At 44.0% G+C, this 10084-nt stretch overlaps 1 protein-coding gene across 1 annotated transcript; it reads left to right on the forward strand.

Moving 5' to 3' along the window:
* Window positions 1-1841: 1841 nt before the first annotated feature.
* On the forward strand, window positions 1842-9165 carry LOC136545653 (uncharacterized). The gene is made up of 13 exons (XM_066537654.1): window positions 1842-2126; window positions 2960-3033; window positions 3454-3537; window positions 3656-3736; window positions 6393-6473; window positions 6652-6744; window positions 7437-7616; window positions 7722-7789; window positions 7885-7945; window positions 8073-8126; window positions 8206-8295; window positions 8588-8654; window positions 8785-9165. Exons 1-13 carry the CDS (start codon window positions 1988-1990, stop codon window positions 8874-8876), a joined length of 1164 nt encoding a protein of 387 aa, XP_066393751.1. The 5' UTR covers window positions 1842-1987; the 3' UTR covers window positions 8877-9165.
* The last annotated feature ends 919 nt before the right edge of the window (window positions 9166-10084 follow it).

Genomic DNA, 10084 nt, shown 5'->3' on the forward strand with positions numbered 1-10084 from the left:
TTCCCTCCTTCCTGCGTGCGTCTTCCTCCTCTCCAGCGCGGCAGTGGATGAACGAGGCGGCGATGGCGGGGTTAGGGCTTCTATTTTCTAGGATCTCCAGTGACCTTAGAAAAAGGGAGGGGTCCTGGGGTGGCCGGGTGGACAGGCAGCGGTGGTGGGTTGGCTAGCGGCGAGCGAGGCGGCAGGGAGCTGTGAGAGGGTGGGATAGGACATCCGGATGGTAAGTGCCTGCGGCGGGGCGAGGGCTCGATGGCGTGGTCACAGGATTGGGATTAGGCGAGGGCGGGGTCGAGCGCAACGGCGATGGTTGGTGGGCGGCACGGCCGACGGCGCGGGAGCCGCTGGCCAGAGCGGCGGGAGAGGTTGGTAGTGGGTCAGGCTATGAAGTGGCGAGCTGCGGAAGATAAACAGTGCACCATGATCTTTAGCCGTCAGATCATCATCCAGTGGCTCATGTTTGTCGTCCGAGAAAAGAAAAAAACAGACGTTTGAAGATAGCTAATCGGAGGCACTAGCGCCCGGACATCTAGTGCCAAAAGCGCGTCCGGACGCAGCTCCCAGTTCCAGCCAACCGAACCATGGCCCAGCTCCCAATCCCAAGCCTCAATGGGAGCATCCTATCTAAGCATCCCCGCGTAACGGAAAAAGTAAACCGAAACTCTACCTGCCCGCGTAGCGAAAGGGGAGAGCGTGCGCTCGCGTCCTGCCGCCATCCCACGGTGCGCCCCTCCGCTGGCCCCCGGCATGGCCCCTCCCCAGTCTAAAAAGGATGCAAGGTAGCAGAAGGTGAGGAGGAGACACCGAGGCGAGGAGGGAGATGCAACACCCAATTTACTTTTGAAACATCTAGAACATACGTCTGCAGACAGATGAAACATTTAAAACATGCATATGAAACACTTACAAAAAACACATGAAACAATTGAAAACCATTGCAACACATATGCAACGTCCAGATAAAACTATTTCAACATATGTGTGCAACATATGTAAGCTCTAGATAAACACACTTACAACATACGTATGAAAAAACAGATAAAACATTAGGAACAAACGTTTGCAACATAAGTGTACAACCATTGCAACATATGCAACAAAACGTTTTACTTTTGTAACATCCATACAAAACCCTTGCAACATACCTCTGAAACCCTTGCAAAACTCTTTCATACTCTATTCTTTCCACACCCTTCCACTTTAGATTGGCAGATCGATACGCGAGTGGAAGACGCGCAGATATATCCGTGCGTTTGATAATTTTTTTCAAGTGTCAAGAGATTGGAAGATGGGATTGAGAACTCTTGGAGATGGATTTTTTCTATTCTTGCAAAAAAAAACCTAAATTGGAAGACTTTTTTTTTGAACTCTTGGAGATACTATAAGGGCTTGTTTGGAATGGAGGATTTTCAAAGGAAAAACAAATGATTGAATTCTATAGGAAAGTTTCCTCCACTTGGTGTTTGGAACAAAGGAATGTTACATTCCTTTTCAAAGGAAAGGCTAACCTTGCTTCACAAAACATAGGAAAAAAAGCATCCAAGGAAACACAAGGGAAAAATTCCTACAATATTTTCTCAAGCTTTCAACCATGAAAGCTTTGTTTCTTGGGCACATGTGACATTTTTGTTTTCCTGGGATCCAAACACCCCAAAGTTTTTATTCCTGTGTTTTCAAATCCTATAGTTTTCGACTTTTTCTCTACTCTATTCCTGCGTTTTTTTCTATTCCTTCGTTTTGCATTCCTGCATTCCAAACAGGCCCTAAGATGGGAGCAATTTCACCCCTCTTGTCCATTACACCTTCTAGTGGGCCATACAGCCCAACACGGATGGCGGACCCAAACAAAATCGCCGATTAGTCCCCTTCGCTCCGACAAAGTCCAGATATACCCTTCCCATTTCTCGCGGCGGCCACGGCCCGCGGCCACGCCGTAGATCTCCTCCTCGTCCCAGGGCTCCGGCGGTCTCGCCGGCGGTGAGCTGAAGTGATGGAGCTCTGGAGCAAGCTGCGGAACCTGGATGCCTACCCGAAAGTGAACGAGGACTTCTACAGCCGCACCCTCTCCGGCGGCCTCATCACCATCCTCTCCTCCCTCGCCATCCTCCTCCTCTTCTTCTCCGAGATCCGTATGTATCATCCCCCTCTTCATCTTGGATTTCCCCCTCGATTTCGCTTGCCTAGCTGCGGCAGAGCTTGATCTGGCCGTACCATCTGGTGCCTTTTTTTTTTGGTTCGGTGTGGAACGAGAGTAGATTGTGGTGGAATGAATTGTGCGTGTTTTCATACTATGGTGTGAATTGGAAGTAATAGTTTGTTAAAACTCGCGGCCTGGTTAACGTGCACCAGAATTCGAGTAGGGCAGTTAACCAGGCCTGGTTAATCCCTGTTTGGCTGATGGTATCTGCCGCTGATAAGCCGGCGGATGCTGTTTTGTCGTGAGAGAAAAATACCGTACCATAGCTGATAAGCAGTGTAAAATTGCAGTACATATATTAATTTGCAGCGTCGTGTGTTATCTCGTGATGGTTTTGTTGATGTTGTATCCTAGTTGGTGTCATCAGAAGACTGGATAGGAATTGGTTTTGTACCCTTTTTTTTGTGACTTGTGTGACCACTTGCAATGAGTTAGTTTTCTGTGTAACTTCCCCAACTAGGTTTCATCTAGTTTTTGGAATTGCTCCATCATTTTGGTGTTTGTGTTTGATGCTAAATTTATGTTCTCTTTATTTTTGCAAGTATGGTTGCTATATGGTGCTACGTGTGATAACCTTTACCCATACTATGGGCTATAACTGATACTTGCTATTTTTTTTCATGCTAAAATCACAAAGAACAGTTTAACTTGTTAGATGCTGCAAGTACCTCTTCTCACAATGTAGCTTGCTCCATGCCTCTTTATCTAGATAATAATAGTTTATTAACTGTATGTCAACTTAATATTCTGATAACTTTCCTGTAGGGCTTTATCTATATTCTGCTACGGAAAGTAAGCTCACTGTTGATACCTCAAGAGGGGAAAGACTACATATCAATGTTAGTCCCAATGCTATTTCCCCATTGCAAACCTTGTAAATGACTTGTAACTTCTAGCAGCTCTTACCATATTTAGAAAGCAGGCTATCGAAACTTATGTTCTTTGCCATGTTTCATCCACTTCAACTTAGTCTATGGTCTATTAGCTGTGTAAAATTTGGATTTTTTTTTTTGCTTAAAGATTTGACCTCAGATTGTCTTCATGTTATGTTCTTGGCACATTAGAACTTGGCAGGTAGTGAACAAGCTATTTCTAGTGTTTATACAGTCAAATATGAAAGAACAATTAGCAAGCAGCTAGCTGAGAATATTCAGAAATTACTAATTTGGCGAGGCCCAGGTCCAGAATATGTCATTTTTTCTGTATGTGAAGATGCTGCTTTTCTTTTGGATCGTTAATATACATAGTTGCTTTTGCAGTTTGATGTTACGTTCCCGGCCCTTCCTTGTTCTCTAGTTGCTGTTGATACGATGGATGTCAGTGGAGAGCAACATTATGATATAGTATGTGCAACAATTTCCGCCACTTTTCTCTTTTGTTCTTTGTTTTACGTCTTGTAAGTTGTTTCCCAAGCTCTACTGCATAAAAGGTTTCCTGACCGGCTAAGTATCCATTTTGCAGCGACATGACATAACAAAGAAAAGAATTGATCATCTTGGTAATGTAATTGAATCAAGAAAAGACAGAGTTGGTGCCCCTAAGGTATATCGTTCCACTTCTAACTTAAACTGGCATATGAGCGAAGTTGTCCTGGTTTTGCCATGATTTTTACTAAATTGGACTTGGTTTTAGCAAATGCCATGGTTTTTCTTACTCTGGAATATAGCCATTTGGGCGTATTTTATTGGTCATGTTTTAGACTATCAGGGTCTGTTCATGCTGAAGTGCTGAACTTATGCACAGCGCATTGCGCATAGAGCTTACAGCTTCACAGAAATTTCACATTGGAGCCATTAGAAGATGATAGCTACTGTTTGCATGCATGAACAGAGTGCCTGAACCATAATTCTGGCACACAAAAATAATATGGCGTCCAGGGGGGCTGGCGCCCTCCTTATCTGGACCATTTCCTGTGATTGTCTAACGGAAGTTGGCTTCACAGTGCTAAGGTGAAAGGTTAAATCTCCTACCACCCACTAGAATGCATACCTGATTTTGTGGGAAAGCCGCCTCAGATGGATTCCACAGATTTGCTAAGGTTTCATGATAGCGTTCTTTATTGGAATGCAATTTCTGATGGGAACCAGAGCTTTCCTTATGTTCAGTACGACAGTACCTGCGATGGTTTTACGGCAATTCTATTCTTCATGGTTCCCATTTTATGGACATGTATCTCACAAATTTATGGGAAACCGGTGATGACATTTAGCTCTGAAACTTCCATATCCATATCGGACTCTTCAAACGTTCTTCAAACGTGCCTGCATTAGTTTGGGTGTTCGTTTATGTTTGCAACTTATAGAAGATGGAACATTCATCAGATAAAAATGGAAGCCTTTGTGTATATAAAACTGAAAACTTATGCTGCAATAGTATAGGCCATTGAGGTTTGCAACTTATAGAAGATGGAACATTCACCAGATAAAAATGGAAGTCATGCTGTATATGAAACTGAAAACTTATGCTGCAATAGTATAGACCATTGAGTAGACAGTTTATTCTGCATCCCTAGAAAGTATTGAGCTGCCTGTCTGAAGTTTTTACTGGGCAGCTGAAACATCAGTTGTCGTTGGTCTCCATCTCCGATGCAGCAACCAAAATGAATGGTCCAGATAAGGAGGGCGCCAGCCCCCCTGAGCGCAATATCCGCTTTGTTCTGGTACACAACACAGCACAACAGACTGCCTAAGGGCTGCACCTCACCGAGGCCCAGCCTGGATCAAAGTTGATGCACCATGGGGGGCTTGTAGTGACTAGTGACAGTCTCACAGAAGTAGAAGTGTAGAACATGGGCAGCTAGCACTGAGACGGCTGCATAGGCTGGAGTTTCCCTGGTTTGACCCTGCATAGGTTGATCATATCATGGTCTAAAAAATGGGGCCAGACTGGTTATTTCAATTGTAAAAAATCCAGAACTTATCACTTTATCTAGTTTATCTCAGAGACTGCTTAATGATCTGGAAAATCAGATGAGCTGGTTTTTTGTCTTTTAGATACCATTGAGCGGTATGGGTTAAGTGAGGCGATCCGTTTTTTGCAGTGAAAACTGAAAGAAAACCATGTTTCTAGCACGAACATGCAAACTTGGTGCCATCAACAACTTCCCTGTTAGCCCAGGGTACACCATGCTCCAGCCCCCCCCCCCCCCCCCCCCCCCCCCCCCCCCCTCTCCCTCACTAATTCAATCATCTGTGTTGTCGGCTGTGCCGCTGTTGTCCCAATATGCAGCAGATGAAACAAAGATGAAGTGACTGTGTACAGATTTTTGTTCCCTCTTTGTAGCAGCATACATGGATTTTTATTTGCGCAGAATTACTCTCTTTTACCAGTACCTTTTGATTGCTGGTATGATGCATAGAAGTGTTTTTATTTATACTTGTTTTGTTTATTAATAATGTTAGCAATGTCCATATATTTCAATATCTCTTCAGTGAGCTTTTATATGACTTTTTTTTTTCGAATAAGCTTTTTTATGACTGAGTAGAGGTACCTAGAGATTTTTTTTTTCTTGAATACACAAGGGAGTCGTGTATCATTATATTAAGAAGGAAAAAAAGGGCGTACCCAGTGCAGAGAGCTCCCGCTCTATGCGGGGTCTAGGGAAGGGTGTCAGTGGCAAACCTTACCCTCGCCTGTGCAATGCGAGGAGACCGCGACTCGAACCCGGGACCTTCCGCTTGTATCATTATATTAAGAAGGAAAAGGGTGAAGAAACCCATACAACTCACACCCACCTCACACACTTGCAGTCCTCCCTGGAACACAAAAACTCGACCTCAACCAGTAGAGGTACCTAGAGATACCATGTTAGTTATTGTTATTTTGATATTTTCTTTTACCTTCTGAATTTTTTTTTGGTATGTCCCGATGACAGTCTTCTTTATATAAGAAATAGAGCTAACAATAATGTAAATACATTAAACTATTATATTTAATAAAGAAATATTGATCTGACTCGTGGACTGACCTGCTTAAAGCCTTAAACTGTGGTCATAATTTCATATTACATGTTGGAGACCACTGTAAAGATGACATGGACCGATTTGTATAATAGCGATTTCAAGCTTGGTGGTGGCATTAAGAGGCAGCCATCTTCCTTGACTAATTGTCAAATGTGGAATAACGACGTATTTCTATTGCAGGAAGTTGTTTTCCCTTGAACTAATTCCCTCTCTGCATCCTGGTTTCTCTTGTATAGATTGAAAGACCGTTACAGAAGCATGGCGGTAGGCTTGACCACAACGAGGTTTACTGCGGATCTTGTTATGGTGCTGAGGAGGTATACATCTCTGACATTGTTACATTGATGTTACTTGTACATGCAATGTTTTCACACTGATCATATTTGTCCCATGGTTTCTCTGTTACTCCAGTCAGTAAACACCACTAGATTTCTCCTTAAGAATTTTATTGCATTATCTAATAAGCCCTAATATTTGTGCCTGCAACATCACCAGACGGATGATCAGTGTTGCAACTCCTGTGAAGAAGTTCGTGATGCGTACCGGAAGAAAGGGTGGTCTATCAACAACGTAGAATTAATTGATCAGGTATTGTGTGCTCTATTAATTTTGGCTAGTCTATGAGTGTAGCACAATCATGTTCATTGAAATGGGTCAACTCTTAACATAACCCATATGTGTAGCATCTATCATGAGTTTGTGATGCATGATTTGTCCTCAGGTCCTTAGTCGGGTTATCTTGTACATAGGGAGCGTTATTTTTTGCTAAATAGATAGTTTCTACCATGATTAGAAATATTCAATAGGTCTTGTGTGTTAGAGCTTGAGCTGACTTATGCTTACACTAATTTATGCTATATAGGTTTGTGTTTCTTTATCATTTTTTTCCCGAGAATGTGTCTGGGCACGTGTTTCATTAAGAGGAGTGTTTCCATATCATCTAACAAATTATTGTGAGGCAACCACCTCCTGGTGACATAGTCATTATATGTTTGTACTATGGGCAAGGATACTGAATAATAGGAATTATGATTCGTATCCGTATTGGCTAATGACCGGACACTTTTTTTTTAACATGTACTTGATGTCCATTTCTTTAAACTTCAAAGCTACAAACAATGTGTAAGCCACCTTAATTTGTTTGTGCATGACTGCATCTTGCCTCCTATTACTCCACTAATGTTTTGTGCTTCATGCAACTAATTCATGTAGAAGGTTTTGGTTCTTATGTTTTGCTTTGTTCTTATGTTTTGCTTAATCAAATATACTCAAAATTCCAGTGCAAGAGAGAGGGCTATGTACAAAGGTTAAAAGATGAAAAAGGGGAAGGTTGTACCATCCATGGATTTGTAAATGTGAATAAAGTAGCTGGCAATTTTCACTTTGCCCCTGGGAAAAGCTTGGACCAGTCATTCAACTTCCTGCAAGATCTGTTGAACATCCAACCAGAAACTTACAATGCAAGTAGAGCTAAATTAAATTCTCTTTATCCTTGTCGGAGCACTTATCATATTGCTCATAACCGTAAACTGATATTTGTCCATTCCCCACTTTACTGGAAACAGATAAGTCACAAGATAAACAAGCTGTCCTTTGGGGAAGAGTTCCCAGGTGTTGTCAATCCTCTTGATGGGTATTCTTTGGAACTTAGACTAAACTTCAGATTGTAATTTGCATTTCACTTTGCTCTACAACTTTTGCATGGTCTAATTTCCCCAAGCGTTCCAGAGTTGAGTGGATACAGGATAACTCCAATGGGTTAACGGGGATGTACCAGTATTTTGTGAAGGTAAATTTTTGGTAATTACTAGTCATATTCTTTAATATGATTCCTTATGTTTAAGCTTCTGCGAACATGAAAATATATCAATACAGATTTCCATGGCTTCAACTTGCTAATTATATCTTTTGTACAGGTTGTTCCAACAATCTACACAGATATCAGGGGGCGCAAGATTCACTCAAATCAGGTAAATAGCCACAGATCTTCTTGCCTAGTTGTACTTCTGAAGCCTAAGTTTGTGAATAATTCTCTGTTTCCTTTTGCAGTTTTCCGTGACAGAGCACTTTAGAGAGGCAGTTGGCTATCCTAGGCCTCCACCTGGTGTATACTTCTTCTACGAATTTTCACCAATTAAGGTTATGAACGATATCCCTGTGATCATTTGTATAGTCAGAAGTGTTGGCAAACATTTCTTTTCTATCCAGCCTGAGTCATCCATTGACCATTTGATAGCATGCAACTTTTGATATTCAATCAACCTGTTCCTCTAAAAGCGTAAAGCAGGCACTGCCTTTATTACTTGGAATTGACACTGAGTTTTCTTATCATGTTGGTCTCTTTTCGTTAACATGCGAAAATCTCCTTCTGCACAGGTATTGGTCATCCTCTATGATAAATTCACTAGTTTGTCTGACTGTTCCTTGACAGGTTGATTTTACTGAAGAAAATACATCGCTTCTTCACTTCCTGACAAACATATGTGCTATTGTTGGAGGTCTGTAACAAACTTCTACCTGCAACTATTTTGAGCTTCCTCCAAAAAAGGAAAACCTTTTGGTGCTATCTAAAATGGATAATAAGCAAGAGTCTTAAATTTCTAACCCATGGCTGTGGGCTTCTGGCAGGTATTTTCACTGTTGCTGGCATCATCGATTCTTTCGTGTACCATGGTCATCGCGCCATCAAGAAAAAGATGGAGCTTGGAAAGCTTGGATAACTACAATTGTTGGCATATAGCAATTAGGACCATAGTGAAAACGGGTTTAACTTGTGCTGCACTGCCTCAAAAGGTTGACGAAGATAATTCAAGAGGGATTTTGATCCGCTGTGATGCATCTGTAGTCATTCAGACTTGTTAGCTTGTCTAGAGCCTAGAGCTCCACATTTTTAATTGGTTTCCTTGCTGCAGACTGCAGAGGCCTGTAAGACTGTAGTCGTGGATATGCAGCTCCATTATGGGAAAACTCTCCGAGCAGAAGCATCACTGCCAGCCAACGTTTGTGTTATTGGCCAAGTATATTGCAATGTGCTGCTCAAAACGCTGTTAAAATTTGTGATTCTGCTCCGTGCCGCGTATCACTTTTGCTTTGGTCGCTGTCTCCAGCATTTACTCCATGGATTTGGATGAGGCCGGAACTATTTTCCCGGCACGCAAGTACACGCGCGCCAGCGGCCGTGCGGCTGCCCACGTTGCCGTCCCGGCTGCCGCGCGCGAACCAGCGGGAGGCAAGGCAAGCGCGCGGCGGGGACGGGCGCTCCTCGCCCGGCCGGCTGGCCCCGGCGCGTCGTCGTCCGCCCGTCGCCACTCGCGATCGCGATAGGCGCCCAGGGGCCGGCTCCGCGAAGCGCCGAAAAGGAGGTGGCCTTTTCACGTGGTCGATGGCAACGTTACCTTACCGGCAGAGGAGAGGAGAGGAGGAGGGCAGGATGGGCCCGCCCACCCGGCCACCCCGTCGTCGTCGTCTCGTCCCCGACCCCGTTGGTCTTTTCTCCTCTCCATCCATCAGATGATGGGCGATCGGCCAACACAAAAGGAGATGCCGTGGCTGCCGTGCGTGGACAGACAGGCAGGTAGGGAGGGTCCGCTGGAGCTCGCGATGATATTCCCCTGTCCTCCGTCGCAGCGAGTGAGTGCGGAATGAATGTGCTGACGTGCCCTGCCGAGGAAGGCCCGGACACAAGGAATATACCTCCAAACGCCGGTCTGCCCGTCAATCATTGATGCCAGTCCAAGTGATCTGTCGGGGCCGGACAGCAGAACGGCAGACGGCAGAGCAACCAGCCAGCACCGAACGGACTGCCCACTAGATGGGATGGACAGTGCAAACGGATGTTTCTTCAGGACATCACTCAAAGCCTACCTCGACGGACGGGCCATTCAGTTCAATGTATGCTTGCGCGGATTGGTTGCTGAACGTCCAGTGC

The sequence above is a fragment of the Miscanthus floridulus genome, chromosome 1 (genome assembly GCF_019320115.1).
Source record: "Miscanthus floridulus cultivar M001 chromosome 1, ASM1932011v1, whole genome shotgun sequence".
Taxonomy (NCBI): Eukaryota; Viridiplantae; Streptophyta; class Magnoliopsida; order Poales; family Poaceae; genus Miscanthus; species Miscanthus floridulus.